General features: G+C 37.7%; 1 protein-coding gene across 9 annotated transcripts in view; it reads left to right on the top strand.

Moving 5' to 3' along the window:
* Positions 1 to 20113, top strand: part of ADGRG2 (adhesion G protein-coupled receptor G2) — a 120966-nt gene that overhangs the window by 75218 nt on the left and 25635 nt on the right. For 6 of the 9 annotated variants that reach the window (XM_074359781.1, XM_074359777.1, XM_074359775.1 and 3 more), the window contains 12 exons: positions 1893 to 1928; positions 4503 to 4550; positions 4650 to 4673; positions 6123 to 6161; positions 8070 to 8111; positions 10371 to 10424; positions 13448 to 13503; positions 14342 to 14397; positions 17443 to 17482; positions 17954 to 17991; positions 19251 to 19345; positions 19894 to 19960. In XM_074359781.1, coding sequence (XP_074215882.1) covers positions 1893 to 1928; positions 4503 to 4550; positions 4650 to 4673; positions 6123 to 6161; positions 8070 to 8111; positions 10371 to 10424; positions 13448 to 13503; positions 14342 to 14397; positions 17443 to 17482; positions 17954 to 17991; positions 19251 to 19345; positions 19894 to 19960 — 595 coding nt within the window. The remainder of the gene's footprint in view (positions 1 to 1892; positions 1929 to 4502; positions 4551 to 4649; positions 4674 to 6122; positions 6162 to 8069; positions 8112 to 10370; positions 10425 to 13447; positions 13504 to 14341; positions 14398 to 17442; positions 17483 to 17953; positions 17992 to 19250; positions 19346 to 19893; positions 19961 to 20113) is intronic. The other 3 variants (XM_074359774.1, XM_074359779.1, XM_074359778.1) reach the window with 3 other exon arrangements.

Genomic DNA, 20113 nt, shown 5'->3' with positions numbered 1-20113 from the left:
AACTCAAACCAGCCTCTTTCTCTGTGGGTACATAGCTCTTTTCAAAGGATTTAGCAGCGGAGAAGGTTGGAACCATTGGTGGCTCTGGTCAGCCACTGGAGAAAATTGGAAAGGAAGCAGTATTAACTCCTGTTGCCCTTCAGCATCACTCTCCATCCCTCTTCCCTGGTACTCAACTATTCCTCAGTGCCTTCGTGCTGTTCCCTGCCTTTGCCACGTTCCCACCCCACTCTACCTCACCTGCCTAAACTGATATGTCATTTTCAAGTAGCCCATATTGAATGTTAATTCTTCCCAGTACTTTTCAACATGGCCCAGTATGGTAGGTCTTTGCTGCATGATCAGAATTCAGCCAATTAGAATTAATTCATACTAAATTGTGAATGACTGATTTCCCCCCTTAGTGCTCCCAAGAGCATTCTAAAAATTAAACTCCTGTCAACACACTCTTTGATTGGTGGGATATTAAGGTAGCGTGAGGGATATATTGAAGGACAGAGACTAAGAAGAGGCAATTTCAATTAAATTAGGGCATCAAGGTACTGACCACTCTGTACTAACCATTTGAGCTCTCATTCAGTCCTGCTTTCAAGCAGACCTGTGTTTTAATTATCCCAGAAAATCATCAGTACCCTATCACTATTTAAGGAAAATAGGCTCCTGGAGGCTACCAGGTATGTTTCACTCTGCAGTTTTAGTTTCTAAATATACTTATTCTTTCTTTTTAATTGTCTTAAGATACCACTATGGAAATAACCATTCCTTTGTAATTAAAATTTTATAAGGTAATACTCCATGTGGGTGAGAATTTGGGAAAGTAACACCCTCATGTACTGCAAAGAGTAGTGTAAATCGGTTTGTTTTCTGAAGGGCATTTTGGCAATCAAAATTCATGGAATTTCTGAAGGAAATAGCCAAGTATGCGTGCAAAAATTTAGCCAAGAGGATTTATTCCAGGTTTGTTTGTAATCATGAAAATTGTACACAATAAAATGTAGGTCAAAAGGAAATTTGTTATATCAACTAATGGTACATCCAATCAATGAAATGCTCTGCAGTCATCACAAAATGGTATTGTGGAAAATTGTTTAATGATAGAGAACAATGTTCAGGATATACTGTCATGAGAAAAATCAGGTTGTAGTTTATATGATATGATCTTTCTTATCATACATATATATACACATACATTCATATATTTACATACATGTAGATATACGTCAACACAGAGAGAGAAAAAAATCTATGTAAAAATGTTAATGTCATTTATCTCTGTGTGGTGAAATTATTGGTGGTTTTAACTTTCATCTTTTTGTTTATCTGTAATTTCTTGTTTCTCTAGTAAGTATTATTTTTCATAGAGAAAAATATAGAATTACTTTTCTTTTAAGGAATCTGAGCATTCTCCCAAAATAAATAACACAGCATTTATTGTAGTTTATATCCAGAGACGCTTGATCTAGTTTAACTCAGAAGAAAGAAGTGGCTTAATTAAAGGTATGAAGTCTGTGCTAGTAGATATAAAAGAAGCACAGTTAATGGAAGTTTAATTTATGCAGATGTATACATTTACTTTTACACATTCTAATGAATATTAGCCAACAACCAAAGTCTTTAGTCATCATTTTTAGTTTAAAGTGGTCTCAGCCATTGTATAACAAAATATGGAGAGCACCGTCAGTGGTTAAATTGGAAGAATTGCTTCACCAGAGATACATCTTTGTGGAGAACTGAAAGAACGGATTAGGCTGTTGACAGTAATAGTAAATTGACATACTGCCCTCTTTTGGTCACTATTTGCAGCTCATTTTACATTCACTTCCATTAAAGATGTTAATCTACAAATTCACGCACAAACGAGACTAATTTTAAATCGCCTTTTTCCTCAACAGAGCATGCTGATGATTCAAGTTTGTTATCACCATCCGGTAAGACTTATTGCATGACTTTGGGGGAATTTCAGGAAAATATTCTAAAAGTTCTCCATGCAATGTCAGCTACAGCAAAATTGTTGTCTTCCATGAAGTTCATTAAATTCTGTCTTTAAACCTGTACCCGAAAAATCAATAGCAAACACAGACACAAGGACAGGCATATTGATCCTCCAATGTTGCTGGACAAAGCTGAGGTATACATTGTTGGTTTTCATTACGGTAACTGCTTAAGTTCTTCAGTATTATTTTTATTTTTTAATTTTTTTCAGTGTTATTTTTGTTGTAGTCTGTTGTAGTTCACAAGTCTCCTCAAGAGTATCAAGAACATGTTTATACATGCTGAATGTTCTTATATTTGAGAATTGAGATGTTATCTTAAATATACTTCCTCAACACCTCACTGAATAAATAATTTTCAAAAGATTTCTAAAGGCTTAGCACTCATGAGAATGGGGAGGCAAATCATTAAAGAGAAATTTATAACTAGGACGTGTCTTGGCAGGAACCAGCAACCAAACCCCCATTCGAGACTGCTAGCTGGACCAGACTTCGGGGATAAAGTGGTCCCGCCCCATCCCTTAGTTAATGACAGTGAAGCCTGGAGCAGCTAAGTGACTTAACCTAAGTTCACACAGCTGCTTGCCCCACATTACACAGAGGCAGCCCATGGCTTCTCTGACTCCTACTTCTGTATTTCTTTCTGCAATACATATACCATATATTACAGAACAATCTTCGTGGTAAGCAGTGTGTCAACTCACATTCTATCCTTAGTTGCACGAAAATGACCTACTGTTATTAATGAATTCACTTAAATGAAATTAATAATAATCACTATTACTGCTTGTGCACATAGTAAATGCCTGGGAGTCTTCAGACATCTCATTCTGCTCCCAATCTTACAGTATAGGGGTCATTATATTCATGTTATAGATGAGGAAACTAAGGGTCAGAGAGGATAAAACTTGTTCATGTTCAGTCTCTGGAGCCACACTACTTGAGTTGGAATTTGGCCACGACCTTCCTACCTCCATTGCTAGCTATGTGGCTTTGGACAAGTTCCTTTGCCATTCTGTGCCTCAGTTTCTTCATCTGTAAATTGAGGAGAATAACAGTACCTGCTTTATAGGATAGATGTAAAGATGAGATGAGCTAACACTTGTGCCCAGCACAGAGTAAACCCTCAGTATTAATAATCATTACTATTATGAGTTATTAAGTAAGAGCAGAGAGCCACATCCAGGACTGCAGATCTCCAAAGCTCAAGCTCTTTTTACTGAGCCAGTTTGCCCCCTCGTTGTTAAACTTCTAGGATAAAACAAATCAGTGTATTTTTCTTCCACTGCAGTAGCCTTCTGAGACTTAATCAGGTGATATCTTTACAAAATCCTGTTGGCATGGAATGAGGCCGAGGGTCTGGAGGCACATGCTGATGCCAGGCATAGCCTCGGGGCCTCTGGGGAGAGCCAGGACACAGCCAGGGATGGGCAGGCGGCTTTGCCCACTGGGCTCTTTGTTTGATGTCACTGTTCATCACCATTCAGAAAAAATACTAGTCATTAATTAAAAAACGACTTAGACCAATTGGGTTGTTCTGCCCCAAGAGCAAAAGCTTCCATATCCACACTTTGAATCTAACTGCTCAAGAACTGTTTTACTTCTCAAGAAGTATCCTTGGTAATTTTAAAAAAATGTAGTAAATGACAAAATTTGGAAGCAATAATATAGGACAGACAGGGTGTGTGTGTTTCAGCCAATGTATTAGTGGTCTAAAACAGACAGGCCCACCAAGTGCCTCGACACACCCAAATGTTGTCCTTACCAGCTGAGTATCAGGCTCCTTACTGCAAAGTTTCTTTTAGTTGTGAAATGTTTACTTGTCCTGTGCGTACGGAGAGGTCAAGCCATTGGATCTTTTTAATATTTAAACATGCAAAATGTGTGCGGTAGACTGACCTCAGCTTAAATGGAGTTATTCCACGGGAAATTTACAATGTGATTGATGATCTTAATAGCAGCCATATTTTAAAATAACTTACCAGGAAGTTGTGTTAGGTCATAGTGTTGAGTGATAGCAATATCATTTTTTTAAATCCTAAATTCATTGTAAGAAGAGTTACCAGGTGTTGTCATAGAGTAGAGCCAATGTGCCAGTACGTTTCATAATTGCAGTTTGACAAATTATTCAAGTATAAAATGTTTTTGTGAACTCTCTGGCTGAAAAAATTTGAAAGTAGTATATCTTGTATTTTGTTGTGATTTCTAAACTTATTTCTGTAATATTCCATAAGTCAGAGCATGCTTTGTGGTCATGTCTCAGGTTCTTTATCCATAAAATGAGATAGTTGTACTCATTGCATCTCTTGGGTTCTTTCTCTACTATTCTCTCATTAAATGTGTACTCACTGAGTGATTATAGGACTTGCAGATTTAACTACATATTGGTCTGATAGCATGTTTCCTACTTTTCACAATTATATCTCAAAAGTTCTAGCTTCTTAAAATTCAATAAATAATTGTTTCATAGTATTAATTGGAAAATTTCATTGTTGTTTTTTTCTCCTACAGCTGAATCACCTCTTGTTGGTTTTGTCCCCTACTCCAATGGTACTCCAGGCAAGATTTTGGCAAAATTTAAACCTAGATTTACCCCAATTTGTTAAGTTTTTGATTTAATTTTATCTTTGTATTGTCTTTTTTACCTCGGGACAAAAGAGGTTGAAACCACAAGCCTAAACGGTAAGAATTTTTCTGAAGCAAGTGAAAATTGATAACCCTTAGTATGAATAGAAGTGTAATTCATGGTGTTGAAGGTTTCCTTATTCAAATAACAAAGAAAAATTAAAAAATCCCCCAAACTGTCAACCCTGAAGAGCAACCTAAACTTTCTGGTTAAATGATAAAATTCTCCTAAGTCATGGAGGGAGGACAGCTGCCCACCACTCTTAACTGTCCTGTGAAAGGAAAGCAGTATCGATCACATTTTGAGTGCCCTATTTTCCTTGCTCTCCGACACAATGCCAACACACTTTTATAGGACAGACTGTTTAAATGTGAAAAGCACATCTAGTGACTTTCATATGATTCAGCCTGGATTTAGAGGCACAGAGTGTTCAAAGACAGATGATTTTATCAATTTTAAATAGTATGAAAAAAAAAAAGCTGGCTTCATCATGCCAGGGAAAAGGGCAAAGAATTGGGCTATATTCGAGGGAGGTGGGCAGGGCAGCACATTCTGTTCCCTTTTCTCTGTGGGTAGACAGCCTTCCATCTTATTGCAGTCAAAACCCAGCACTTTTCACAATCCCTTAGTTTAGATGAAATCTCACCATGTGGTTGGTGGTTAAGGAGCTAAAAAACCATAGATGCAACTCACGCTGATCAAAACTGTTTTAAATTCACATTTGGTCCAATGCGAACGGCCAGACATTATCATTTTTATGTGCAATTACTTTTTACAGTGAAAGAACATCTTCAAAATCGCTCTGGCAGTAGTTTTTGGATCTCATTCATGTGGGTTTTTTTTTTTTTTAAATGTGATCATGTAATACATGCTCTTTTTTTTCCCCCTAAAGTTTCATCCAGGATAATAAATTCTAGAAGGATTTTCATTTAAAGAAATACTGATAGGGTAGATTTTAAATTGAATTTTAAGTGAAAAAGATCAAAATGAGATTTTCCTAAAAGTTTGTTGAATATAATGTTTAAAAACTCCATATTTAAATCAGAATTACTTAAAGATTGCTTTATAAGGGTATACCATTAGGTACAAATGCATTCAGCATCCACCAGGCTAGCTATTAAAGTTAGTAATAACTGGAACTATCATATCCCTTAGGGACTTTCATTATTACAGAGAAAAACGGGGACAAATGATTAAACAACATAAATGGGTTTATTTAAATCTAATAATTATAGGAGTGTTGCTGTGTTGTAGTTACATAACTTGTGTTCAGGAAACACATTTCAAATGAATGAATACTTGCTCACGAATTGTCTTGGGGGATTGGGAAATGGATATGTGGTGAGAGTGTGGGCAGCAAATACATTTAGTGGTGTCAGATGGCTTTTACAGAATTCTAACTTCTACAGGATGTGGGGAAAAGTGAAACGTTTAAGGAACCTAGGAAGATGCATGTATCATTAATCATGCCAATAGTTAGACTAATTTTTATCATTTTATTTCAGATGCTACTTCAAGCGTATTATCTACTTTGAACAAAACAGGTAATGTAATAGCTTGTCTTCTGTGACTTCTTGAGTTTCTCACTTGTGTGGTCTTCAGCATTAGTCAAAGTTACCTCCTTATCCGTTTCCTATGCCGTCAGCTGTTTATTTATTACTCGTTTTGCTTTGACATTGAGCTGTAATTCTGGTGTCACCACACTCCTGAACTTGCAAACTCTTATGGTCATAGCACTATATTTAAAATAACACTTTTTATTATAATAGTAATACATCTTAACTCATGAAAAATTGGGAATACAGAAAAATGCAAAGAAGAAAATAGCAATCATCTTTCAAAATACTTTCCTAAGACTGTTACTGTTAATAATTTGGTATATTTCCATTCAGTATCATGTGTATATATATATATATATATATATATATATATATAACAAAATAGTCATAGTTTACATAAATTTTTATAACTTACCGTCTTGACTTCATATTAAATTATAAGTGTTTTCCAGCATCCCTACTACTAATGACTTTATAATATTCTGTTGTGTACCATATGTTGAACATTATATTTGTTTCTACTTTTTTAATAGAAATTGTTGCAATAAACATCCTTGTACCAACATCTTTGCATTCATCTCTGATTTCTGTAGAATGCACTCCAGGGATTGGACTTAATGGGTCAGCATTATGAATATTTTAAGGCCCTTGATACCTCCTGCCCAGTTACCTTCTAGAAAGGTTGTACCCAGCAACATTCCTGCCAGCAGTGGATAAGAATGTGTCACTGTACCTTTGCCCTGAGTTGAGACTATGTCATATATTATTAGATCTTCCTCTCGATTTCTTAGGTTCTATTTTGCATTTTTGATTATTAGTGAGATTGAACATTTTTCCCCAAAAGCACTTTTTTACCAGAACCAGAAGTTCATTTCACAGTTGTGTTTTGTTTGCTCTGGAAAGGAAAATAGCAAAGCAGACAAAATAATATATTTAAAGGATTCTTAATAATAATGCAAAATGCTGTCAGCCTTTATAATTACCACCAATCATTGCCCGTGGGTCAGTCACATGTTGAAACTGTCAGTATAACATCATCATTCTTAAGTGCTTCTCCCAGATCTGAGCTTTGTATTTTCTTCAGAATTTGCCACTCACCCTAGGAGACAGTCCTTCTTTGCAAATCTGTGCCCTGAACATAGGCTGTACTAATTCGCCATCCTAACAGCAAGGATTTCTGAGCCTGGTTCACCATTAACTGGGAAATGAGCCATGGGCTCTGTCCCCAAACTGTGTTGGGAAGATATTTCTAAGTTTTGCTTCTTCAGAGTGTGTTAATATTTGCCTGTGAGTCATTGACTTTGAACAGTTCTGTCCTGGTTCTGCTGTGAGCTTGTTGTATGACTGTAGTTGGATATTCTCAACCTCTCTGAGAATAATTTTATCTGTCAATATTATATTACTTTTATTGTATTATATTAACTCCTAAAGAAAATAGCAGGACACTTTCTTGATATTAGAGTACAGTAGCAATATTTTGGATCCTGTGTATACTGTTTCCATTAATTTTTATTCTGAATCACCTGCTCTCTACAACCTATCACCCAAAGGTCCTGATAGTGACTTAATTCTGCATATCTGAATTGTAAGTCCACATTAATTTGTTTAGTAGCAGCTCATGGAAACTGCAGTAGAATTATGCAAACAGTGGGGTGTGTAATAGGTGTGATCTAACTGGGTAAACATGGGAATCCAAACCCCAGACCCACCCTGTCAGTGCTGTATGATCTGAGTACGCAACTCTCATTCATTCTGCTGCTAAGTTGACCAGTAGTGTCCTAAAGGTGTCAACAGTATGATTTTCTTTGCACTTCACTAAAATGATACTCACGGCAAATTGTTTTTTAAAACATGCAACAATTCTGCTCTAATGTTTAAATTGCTTCTTTGCAGAAAAAACTAAAATCACTATAGTAAAAACCTTCAATGCATCAGGTATGACTTATTATCAATAACAAGATTTTCTTTTTTTATAACTAAAGTAAAATTAAACAAATGGCTGGTGTTTATGCTTTCTTTCTCTTTTTTTCCTGTCTTTTAAAAATGAAATCTGTTCTTAATGAACAGATGTTTATGCACTGGGTACCTGAAATTGTACTAAGTGTTTGGGGTTATACAATAATGATCAGACACAATGCCCACCCTCTAGAATCTTCTAGTGTCTGGGGAGAGACAAGGCAAACAAACATAACTAAAGTGAGCATGTGTGCAGATAAAGGCACTGATTACACAAGTGATTCTGACATGACTGGTGCTAATGATCATAAGTGGGATGCAATTTATGTAGGGAAGATTCTTAGAGGCATGGACTTCAAACTCTCTTTAAAGCAAAAAAAGGATGTACTTTTAAGTCCCAAGATTAAAGATACATGATTTGCTTACCGAAGTCTTCTGGTTGATTTAAAGCAGGGGTTGGCAAACTATGGCCTGTGGGCCAAATATGGCCCATCATCTGCTCTTGTAAATAAAGTTTTATTGGAACACTGCCATACCCATTCGTTTACACATTGGCTATGGCTCCTTTCCCACCACAGTGAATAGCTGAGTAGCTGCAACAGAAACTATGTGGTCCACAAAGCCTAGAATATTTATTATTTGACCCTTTACAGCCAAAGTTTTCTCATTCATGATTTAAAGGATGACCTGTGGCCATATACTTGGGGGAAATTACAGGTAACAGCCCTAGCAATAGGAAAGAAGATTTTCAGTATGAATGAGTAGCAGAAGACTGACATCACTGGCAATGAAGGTGCCACTAAAATCTAGAGAAAGATGAGAGATGATAGAATGAAAAGCTTAGTGAGCAATAGACCAATGGTTGTAAAGAACATTTAAAGCATCACTACCCACCATCTGTATATTCTGTAGTGTTTGTGTAGTGTGTATCTCCAGTGAATTATATTCATTAGCAAGGAAGTTTAAAATGAAATCTTTCTCTTTTGGTGTGGGTAACGTTGTGGAACAATATAGAAATCTACCTGGCAGGTAACTTTAGGCACCTAAATTCAGTTTGCTCATAGAATCAAAACTCTTAGCTGAAACATGATGCCTACACACCAAACATCAATAAGTCATTCTGGCAGAAACCATATCACATGCACTAACTCAAATTATCATTTTAGTTTGTGTCCAAGCTAGTTCTCTTAGGAAAGAATAAAGCACTCATAAAGTGCAGTAGAAATAAAAAAGCAATCAGGCATTGCATACATAATTCTGACCAAGCCAGACCTAACAAGGACAGCCAAATATTTCTTAATATGACAACTTTTTCCCCTTGGCAGTCTGCTTAACACATTATCAGCATTTGCCTCTCACATTTACTCATAGATTTCTTATCCTTTGCCAAAAGGATGAAATTAATGAAACAAAGATTCTCAGAGGAGTTAATCTAGAGCTTTCTTGAAATCAAAGAAGAGATGGTCCTCTCATTTCACCAAAGGAAAAAGTATTTCTCAGGTTAATATGTATGAAGGTTTTTGTTCTAACATGGCTTATTTCATCTCCCATTCATCCCTGCCTCCTTTGCATGCCTGTGTGGTCTGGTATGGAGGCCATCACATGGCCATCACTCCATTTTGCCCTCACTATAACTTTTCATCTATTTGCCAGTATCACTTACTAGATTGTAAGCTCGCTGAGGGTAGGGTCTGTATCTGGAAACTCCCAAGGCCTATAGAATATGGTAGGTGCTCAGCAAATATTTTTTTAATTTTATGGTTTTTGCCCATGTGAAAGGACATCATGACATTGATGTTATTTCTTACATACGTTTGCACCAGTAGCTATGCCCAGCATTAGAGTGCTCATGGGCTCCCCTGCCCAGGACAGGAAGGAGGATCTATGAGTAAGGGCTATTCCATTTAAAGTTTCTATACTTGATTGTATTCAGGCTGTTCTTTTTATATCAGACAGAAGAGGGATGAGTTGAGACTGGGGCAAAGACGTTTTAGTGAGGAGCAGGGGATCAGACACTGACATACTAAAGAATAGTAGAATCCAGTTCCATAGCTGAACTACTAAGAAGTGAAAACTCTCATTCCTTTAGTCTTTGTGGAATTTATCCAGCCAGTTATATCCAACATATAATATTCTTGATACACGTTTAATGACTGAATTAGTGAATTCTCTTGACAGTGTAATATGTAAGTGCAGGTGTTAACATGCTTAACCTACTGGGTTGTGTTTTCTTTGCAGGAGTCAAACCCCAGAGAAATATCTGCAATTTGTCATCTGTTTGCAATGACTCAGGTTAGTTCATGTGTACATTACACATTACCACATAAATTAGCGCCGTAGAGAAAGGTTTGTTTTCCTCCTGTTGAGTGTGTGATGTGTGCCTCTTTGATTTGTCTCTTTTCATAACACCTGGCTACTAAGAGTCTCGAATGAAAACAAAAGTAAATTTTAGATCTGGCTGGAAGTGAGATAATGGGTTAACTTCCTTAATATGAGACCATGAAGCTCTACACCGAATATTTTTCATCATAGTTTTAAATCCATAGCTAATACCCTTAGAGTTGATTCATGAACATAATTAATAATGAGCTTAATTATTGAAACCCACTTCTTGTGTATAAATCCCTCAAGCTTTTCCACAGGACCTTAAGTATTATAACTTAGAAACAAGATGTTGTCTTTTGCTAAAAATAAAACAAACCACTCTACTAGAATATTGAAAACCTCACATACACCTAGTTTAATTAGACGCTAATGCCAATAGTACCATAGTGTATTTTGCTGTCTCTAAGACTGTCCACTATTTTTTTTAAATTGAGATGGAAATCTCTTGAGAACATGCTATTTTTGAAATGGGAATATTTTCCCTTCTGCCTTGGGCCAGAAGGAATGAAACAACCACTTTTCTCACGTTGGTTTGGCTTTCTGGGCTCCCTTCCGTATTAAAACCAATGAAGGCAGATGTGAAAACACAGAAAAACATGGTGTGGCAGGTCAGAACTGGGTCAGAGGAAGAGAGAAGAGGTAACAAAGTATTTTATAATATTAAAGTCTTAGTGTGACTCCACTGATACAAAAAAGGCAATCATTACAGGAATGTTTTCCTTTTATTCTGTTCCTCTTAACAGTTTAATAATCTGCTTGAAAAATATAGGAAACAATTTCAAGTAAAGTGAGTTAAAGCTGGATAGTTTAGAAAAGAACAAAACTTTCTATTGAAAGGATGTCCCACAAGCACTTTGTATGAATGTGAGATTTACTTACAAGAGCCTTCTGCTGAGCTTCCCTACGTGAGCTTTCTGCTGATAGTATGCTCCAGGTAGAAGATAACATGAAAATACTGGCTGGTTTTAATTAAAGAAAAAAAAAATCTGTTGCATACATTTCACTTTCATATATTGTGTAACTCTCTTCTCCCCTTCTCCCCTCCTCTCTTACCTTTCTCTTTACTGAATTCTCCATAATTTCAATATTTTTATGCTTCATCTGTGTTTTGGACTGGTGACTAATGTCTAGCTTAGTGTTATGTCTGCATGATGTTTGATAACTGTTTGAAAATTGAACATTTAGTCAAAAAAACTGGTCATCTTGAATAACAGATGCCAGGAAGCTGGTTGGAGTAATGTTTTCCCTAGTTAAGCTACTGAATTGACCATTTGTTTTAGTGTCTGGTGAAAACAACCTCTTCAGGGGACCAACTCATTTGGCACCAGAAATTCCGCAATATCCTGCCAGAAACTAGAAACCTTCACTTCTTGCAGGTTCCAATCTGGGTTCATTAAAGGAAATGGAGGCTTGTGAAAAAACTGAGAACTGACCAGGTAGAGTTAGGCTGAGGGTGAAAAAGTGATGGCTTCATGGTTGCTCTGTTACCACTGTGTGCCCAGCACATGTATGAAACACAACGTGTGCTCAATAAGACTCAAGGATGAACCTGGAGAATGGAGGGATGAGGGAGAGAAATTGTGGTTGTCTGCACACACACACACTAAAGTTTATAAAAAGTTAAGATTTTTTTTTCAAAAATGGATAAGTAATTCTATGCATATATTAAGTATCTTGACTGTTAATAATTGAGTAGTGCATTGATTGAAATTTCAGGTTCAACATGCAGAGTTTGAGTTCTCAGTAGAAAGGTTGCTGAAACAGATCAATCATGTTAATCACTGGTCTAGTGGCTTTGTTGGCCATTGAAGTGGAAGTGGACCATTGAGTCCTTGGCTATGGGAATCAGTTGTACTTTGGAGTGCAATAAAAGATGAGATGGGGAGACCTTCAGCCTTCTAGTTCAGGAGTTGGCAATCCCGTTCACATAGTCCAAATAATAGCCTGCCACATGTTTTTGTAAATAAAGTTTTATTGGAACACAGCTATGCCATTCATTTATATATCATCTATGGCCACTTTTACCCTAAAACCACAAAGTTTAGTAGTTTCCACGGAGACATATAGCCCAAGAAATCTCAAATATTTACCCTCTGATTTCTTACCAAAAGAGTTGGCTGAGCCCTGCTCTAGTTTATATGATATCCTTGCCCTTCTGCTCAAGAGGCCAGTTTTTTTTCTGTCTGTAGATTATAAAGTACATACAATGTACTTCTGTGAAGTCTGTTTTATTTGTTTCAATAGAGCCAAAGGCCCTCAGAGTAACCCTGCACGAAATGCACTGACTGAAACTGAGTTCAGTATTCCCCAAGGCGAGCATTTTCAGAACAGGGTTTTCTGGCATTTCTGGGATAAAAGCCACAATGAGTTGTTCAACTGAAAAAAAAGGGTTTGCCCTGCACTGTATTCAGGTGTCAAAGCAAAATCTCAAAATTCGTTCCTAGGAAGGATAGTGCTATTTGGTAGCTATATTTTAAAAACAAAAAGAAAAACCCCAAATGGCAAGGAATAAATAGACTTCCATAAGGCTGCTTAACTGCTGAGAAACACTTTTTCCCTCCCGTCCATAGCTACGTAACTGCAGTTAAACAGCTTAAAAAGATTTTTAATGTTAGAGTCACAGTTCCCCCAGTTATCATCTTTAAGGGAAACAAAATCCTGATGAGAAGCATGTAGGGAGAAAATTTCTTGACAAGGAGACAGGTTTTTGTCTCTTTCTGCATTCCCACATAAAATGTGTAGTTGATATTTTCTGAAAATTATATTGATAATCATTGAGGAACTTTCTGATAGAAAAGAGTAAATGTGAATAACAAAGAAATTGATGAAACTGTTTATAAAATAATTTGATAATCTTTTTTTGGTGACATATTAATCCTCAAACTCTAAGGATACAAGTCTCAAATTTCTTTTTGAAAATTCATTTTTAGCATTTTTTAGAGGTGAGATAATGTTTCAATATGCTGAAGAAAGCAATGTTACCCAGGTAAGTTTTAAAGATTTTTTTATTGCAATTTAAAAAGTGAAGTCTAATGTATTTAAAGATTTGTTTATGGTTCAAATTATTTATATTTGGCATATTTACTTTTCTGACCAAATTTAAATAAAGTATGTGTTGTTGAAACACTAGCTTTATCGAGAGGGCTTGACTTCATAATAATCATGATATTTTGTTTAAAATTATATTTTAGTTTTCACTAGGTTTGCTGCTGAATAAGAATGTTTACATGATGCAATTTAGTCAAAATTTAAAATTAGACACTCCTAGCAACAAGAAATGTATTGAATCTAAAACTAGTCTTCTCAGTCTGATACTGTTCCCCCCATAAGGGATTCAGGTACAGTAGTATCAGCCTTCCCACAACCTAGATTTGGTCCGAGGATCCCAGCTAAATGTGGTTCATTCATTCAGTGAATATTTCCTGATCACCTACTGTATTCCAGGCAGTGAGCTAGGTGCTCAAAATGCAGTGCTGGTTGCTACCAAGTTTCCCTTTTTCCATTGGGATCTTATACTTAAATTTAGAACCTTTCACATAGAGAGCTTTAATGGTGCTCTTTTGGGGGAACCCTTGGAATAACAAAAGATAGAAATTAGCACATCAGACTTGCTGTCTCAAAATATTTTTGAAAGAAAACATAAAAACTGGTTCAGCCAATATGGAGTTGATCATTTGCTAGACAATATTCCATGCAGTTAAGAGTCACAGTCTTTGGGGTGGAGTCCTTTGGGCGGCCAACAAAACTGAAGAACAGCTTCTTGCTAGAAAGTGTTATAAAACAAAATAGTTGTTGTATTCTTAATGATTTTGTGCTTCTAACAGAGTGAAATTATGGCTAATGTCACCTTAACTGGAATCCTGTCTCTAAGTGAATTGAAGTGAGTAATCTGTTGTTTGATTTAAAACTTAAGACCTCAACTGTGGGAAGATACTTGTTGAGCTATCTTTACTTTTGAAAACCAAGAATAGGAAAGAGACAGACCCAGAGTTTATAAAGAATTGGTTCTAGAGTTCTTTGCACAGTAACTGTGGTCACCTGTCAGCAACTAATTTTCCCGTGAGGTTCTTCTCCTGCATGCTATGAAATTATGGAAGAGTGTTACCAGATCAGGTTAGTTTTGCCTGATGTGCAACAAGCCAGAATGCTGAGAAGCCAAGGTTTGTAGCAAGGAAAGGGTTTATTCCCCAGGCAGCCACGGGAGGAGAACAAGTCTCAGATCCACCTCCCCAAAGGCAAGGGACTCGGGGTATTTATAGGATAAAGAATAAAGTAGCAGGGTGGTCTTAGGTATGGGGATCGTGGGGAAAGATGATTGGAAAAAGGTGAGTAATCGTCATTCTTCGCAGGTGTAACTAAGCTACCGGTCTCTGCAGGTTCAAAAAAGGAGGCACTTGGCACAATCTGAGGGTGGAGTTTTCCGCCCTCTGATGCCAAAAGTCACGGAGCAGACACTCGCACATGCCCCGTTGTGGTCCTTTTCAGTCTTAACCAGCTCACCTTGAAGTAGACACAGCTGACTCCAAGTTCCTGGAAAACAGCTCAGTAAAACATCTTACTGGTTAGGCTACGTGCTGCTTGGGGGACACGCAAGTCTTTTTTTTAGCAACAATTGAAACGACTTTGATGAGGGAAGGCAGGTGAAATGGATTTGACTAATGATTATCCACGGTTTCGAGAGTTCCATTTGAATTTGAGTTTTAATATGATTTGGTAGCCAGCAAGGTTGAAAGGAGAGTTCATGGTAGGACTCCACCTACAGCATTTGCTCATGCCTTCATGAGGCATCAGTTATTCAAAAGTCAGAGAGAAGTCTTTGTCAAGTAGACCTCAGCTTACAAGGACAAGCACAGATAATGACAAATGCATTACAGCTAAGTGCTCCTAGTTAGACAGTAGGTCAAAATGTTGGCCGGCAGGGTAGTCTACGCCAGGAGACAGTCTTACCTTGACTGTCACCAGTAGGGAAAATGTCTTCGCCTTCATGCAGGGAAGCAGCATCAGAGATGAAATTCATCTACTCCCAACTTTGCTACTATCTCTTAAATGAGATTTTTGTAAACTTTGGAATCAAATCCAAAAGCTCTTGGGAGTATCTGTGAGGACACTGAGGAAAACGAACCTTTCCTAGTTCAAAATAAAACATCTCTTCTTAAGAGTTATCCTTTTAATTAGCATTTTGACCTCCCTACTTCTGATGATTTAGCCAAGCCTAGGCCGAGAGGAACATGATTCCATCAGATATCTGTAGGGCTCTCCTGAGTTTGTGGTGGCAAAAAGTTAAAACAAGTGAGAACTGGGAAGAGCAGGACATTGTTCATGTCCTTTATGCCTGTTTTTTGACCTTCTGATGAAATAGCTAGCTTTTTCTAACTATTCAAAGTATACATGTGAAACAAAAAGCAGAAGTTATCAATGTCCTGGAAGGATTTTAAATTTCAGTTGGATGATAAGAGTGATAGGAAATATGTTTTTAAAGTCACAAATTTATATATAGAACACAACTTAGCATACTTGTAATTCATTTTAATTACTAGACTTGAAATATAGATGAGTTCATTCAAAACTACCAAGCATTTGTTAACATCTAATATGTGCTGGGCCTTGGGGCTACAAACGAGGATCAACCCAACTCTCTTGAGATGGAAAACAGCCTACAGCAGTGGTTTACCCAAGGTGCATATTAAAATCAGCTGGGGAGCTTTTAAAACTCCTGATGCCAGGCACACTCCATGACAATTAAATCAGCATTTGGGGGCTGAGTTGCAGGCATTGGTATTTTTGAAGACTCCCCAGGTGGTTCCAGCATGAGGCCCATTTTGAGAATCAGGGGTCTAGAGTCCGGTGGGGAAGATACAGGTAACACGATAACAATACGGGATGATCCCTACAATGAAGGTGACATGTACAGGCTACCAAAGGATGCTCTAAGTGTCTGAATATAGAATAGGCAGAGTGGTTGGACATGGCTTGAGGAGCCAGAGAAACTCTCAGAAAGAAGGTGGCCTCTGAGCAGTTATATAGGCACAGCTCCTGCCAGCTTGAAAAGCTAGCTGACTACTGTTGCCACGATCCTTCTCTTCTCTCCAGATCTTCTCTGGAGCCAAGATCTATTGCCCAGTCCTTGGAACAGGGTTTCTCAGCCTCAGCACTATTGACATTTGGGGCCCCGATAGTTCTTTGTTATGTGGGGCTGTGTTGAGAGCATTGTAGGATGTGTAACAGATCCCTGGTCTTTACCCACTAGATGCAGGTAGCATCCTGCCTCCAACCGTGACAATCAGTTACGTCTCCAGATGCTCCCTGGTGGGCAGAGTCACCCCAGGTTGAGAATCGCTGCCTTGAAGTGAATTCTTTAACTAGATTTCTTTTGTCCTAACTTCATGTGAAGCTTGGCCACATTGAAGAAATGAAGTGATGTTGAGTGGGACTGGAGGGGAGCAATGAGGGAAATTCCTAAAGAGGAGTTGTGAGGAGGAGAAGGCTGGGCTGGAGAGTGCTCGAGAGCATGCGGGGTCAGTTGGAGAGGGAATGAGGAAGAAATCGGAGGCACAGGGCCCCCCTGGGTGAGTGGCTGGCCCGTCTCAGAAATTTCACCTCCAGCCAGCTCTTCCTCTAGGTCCTTTGCCAGAAGAAGCTGCCTGGGGGTTGCAGTAGCCTAATGAGTAATAAGATTGTCAACCATAATTTAATATCTTGCTGTTGGCTAAAACTGATAACAGCTTCTATCAGGTTAGTTTCCTGTGTCATGTCAATAATTTATTTTTCCCACGTAGGAGTCTCTTATTATACCCAGTGTTTCTTCAAAGTGAACACTGCAAGCAATAAATACCATATGATGAATTTTATTGCTAAAAATCTAACTTGTTTTGAATTTAATATCACTGATGATCTCCTTCATGTCAATTTCTCATTTTATTTACAGACGATCAGAACTCAACAAAACCCTGCAAACCCTAAGTGAGGTAATCATAGTACATCCTGTACTTGTTCATCATTATTATTATTTGGGGTGGGGAGAGCATGGAGTTCTGTATTCCTGAGGAGACATGTATTCAAATTACCCCAAACCTGTCATGTAAAAGAATGAATGGGCTAGTTCTCTTAGTCCAAAAACCAGAACTAGGCTCAACAGATGGACATTACAAGGGAGTAGATTGTCCTTCATGTAAAACTAAGTTTCTTAAAACCAGAGTTCCAGGAGAATGAGCTCCCTTGTGTGGTAGAGAGTTCCCTGACACTGGTAGTATCCAAGTAGAGCTTGTATGGCCTGAATAGCTTCAATCATATGTCAGTAATCTGGTAGGAATGTGAACTGGATGATTCCTAGGGGTTCTTGTGGTTCTAAGATTCTGTAATTCTCTGATTAGTCCTGGGCCATCTTGTCTGACATTTCCAACTGTCAAACTAACATACATATTTTTATTTTGTTTCAGACTTATTTTATAGTGTGTGCTACAGCAGAAGCCCAAAGGTCAGTCATTTTAATACTTTTATAAATAACATTCTTTCTCTACTCATGAGAAATAAAGTATTGAGGAGTATTAGGGAGCAAATTCAAAGGCATTCCTCTAAAATAAATACACATTAATGACATTTTGGATATGTAATTTTTTATTCTTCCAGACACATATCATAGTCACATCCACCTTCTCATTTCTTTATGAAGCAGAGGGTTGGGTGGTGTTGGGCCATTTGCCTCTGGTTCTATGAAGCTAAGGATCATTGGTATCCTTAGCCCCACGGGCCACCAGTGGGACCAGGAAATAGCTCCCAAGGGTCCAGTCCAGTTGAAAGCCATACAGAGAAGAAAGAACATAAGATAGAGCTTGGGAGAAGAAGGAGAGAGAAGGAAGGGAAAGAAAGAGAAAAGAAGAAATTAAAAAGTACATGGACGGGCGAATCAGCAATCGGCTGACAATTATTTGAGGTTGCAGAGATGATCATTTGAAATTACGTCCATTGGCTGTCCTGGCTGCATAGGCCAACAGCTTTTAGGTCAGTGAACTCACTATCCAAATCTTGAAAATTCTGTGTGGGTAAAAGGTCTAGAAAATAATCATTTCTACTCATCGAACGATTCATTGGTGCAAACAATGGCAAGTCTTCCATGAAATTGTAGATCGGATCCCTACCCACTATATGTATTTAGTTCACGTCTCTTAGCACTTTTCATTATTTGCAACACTAATATTTTTTTCACCTAAACCAAGACTAAAGAAAAAAAAAGAAACAGAGAATGTCTTAAATTCCTAGTTATTTGATGATCTAGATTGCCAGAGACATTTTGGATTTAAGAGACCTTGATAGTGACCTCTGGTATGTGAAAGGGCTCTCAAGATGGAAACCCAAATGCCTCCAGATACCAGGCAAGTAGCCAGCTGGGGGTAAAGCTTTAGATGTCCGGATGCTTGTCTCTACAACCACGTGTCACCACTGCGTGTTCCTTGTGTGGGCAGGCAAAACGAATCAGCATCTGTGCGTGGTCAGAGGGTCTCTTGTTTGCAAGCTCTGTGAATGTAAACACATCTATAAATGCCTCCTTGTAGAAAGTCTCTGGGGTAAAGTTCAGCCTGTGGTAGGTGGGTGTTTGCAAACTTATTTCCTGGGTGACCTCGCAAGTTGACAGTGTTAGTGTCCCCTTTCTTCACTCTAAGTTTGAAAAGCAGTGACAAATATGAAGGTAGGTTTCCAGTTTAGTAACACTCTGGTTCTATATATTTCTCTTTATAGCACATTAAATTGTACGTTCACAGTAAAACTGAATAAGACAATGAACATATGTGCTGTGATGGTTGCTTTGCAAACAGTAAACATTAGACCGATGGGTAAGTTGTCTCTGTCTTTATTGCTTTGTTCATTTTCACACGACTTTGATGTGTTCTTTTTAAAATTGAAAGAATAATGAATAAATTTACATATGTTACAGCTTTCTGTTTTGACTCTTTTGTCCTTGGGCAGTTTTTAGGGAGCTCTAAAAGGTGATTTTTCCTACTTTCTCAATAAAGTTTCGATATATTGTATTTGAAAACATGATAAAACAAACCCTGTGGAGAGGGAGAATTCTATTTGGAGTGCTTGATAGATTGCTGCTGGGATATATTTACTTCTGAATTCCTCTTAGGAGTCACTGAAGAGTAATTGATATTGCATGCATATCTTCCCCCAAATTATTCACTCAAGAAATATTTTGAGCACCTACTATTTATATATAATTGTCAATATAATAGCATCCAATGTATTTTATCGACTGTTTTAGACTAATGCTCTTTAAAGTGCTGTCAGGGTAAGAACTGTAATACTTGATGGATCTCAGCTTCTTCCTTCTCTCATTCTTGCCCATGCATTTTCTTCTTTCTTTTATTTTTGTCTCCAGAACAGTGCTGCTGTCCTGTCTGGATGCCCTGCCCTTCCTCCCCGGAACAGTTAGAAAAACTGCAGTGGTATGTAGCAAACATGGTGACCCTTCTCCTAAAAATAATAATAATAATAACCACAGCATTTAATCACTATTGCTGGCTAAGGAATTGTAGAATTTTGATAGCGAAGAAGGGCTTTCAGTTTTAGGGAAAATGCGGTTTTCTGCTCTTTGAAGT

The sequence above is a fragment of the Camelus bactrianus genome, chromosome X (assembly GCF_048773025.1).
Source record: "Camelus bactrianus isolate YW-2024 breed Bactrian camel chromosome X, ASM4877302v1, whole genome shotgun sequence".
NCBI lineage: Eukaryota > Metazoa > Chordata > Mammalia > Artiodactyla > Camelidae > Camelus > Camelus bactrianus.
The sequence above is the reverse complement of the archived record's forward strand: the minus strand, read 5'-3'. Positions and strand labels throughout refer to the sequence as shown.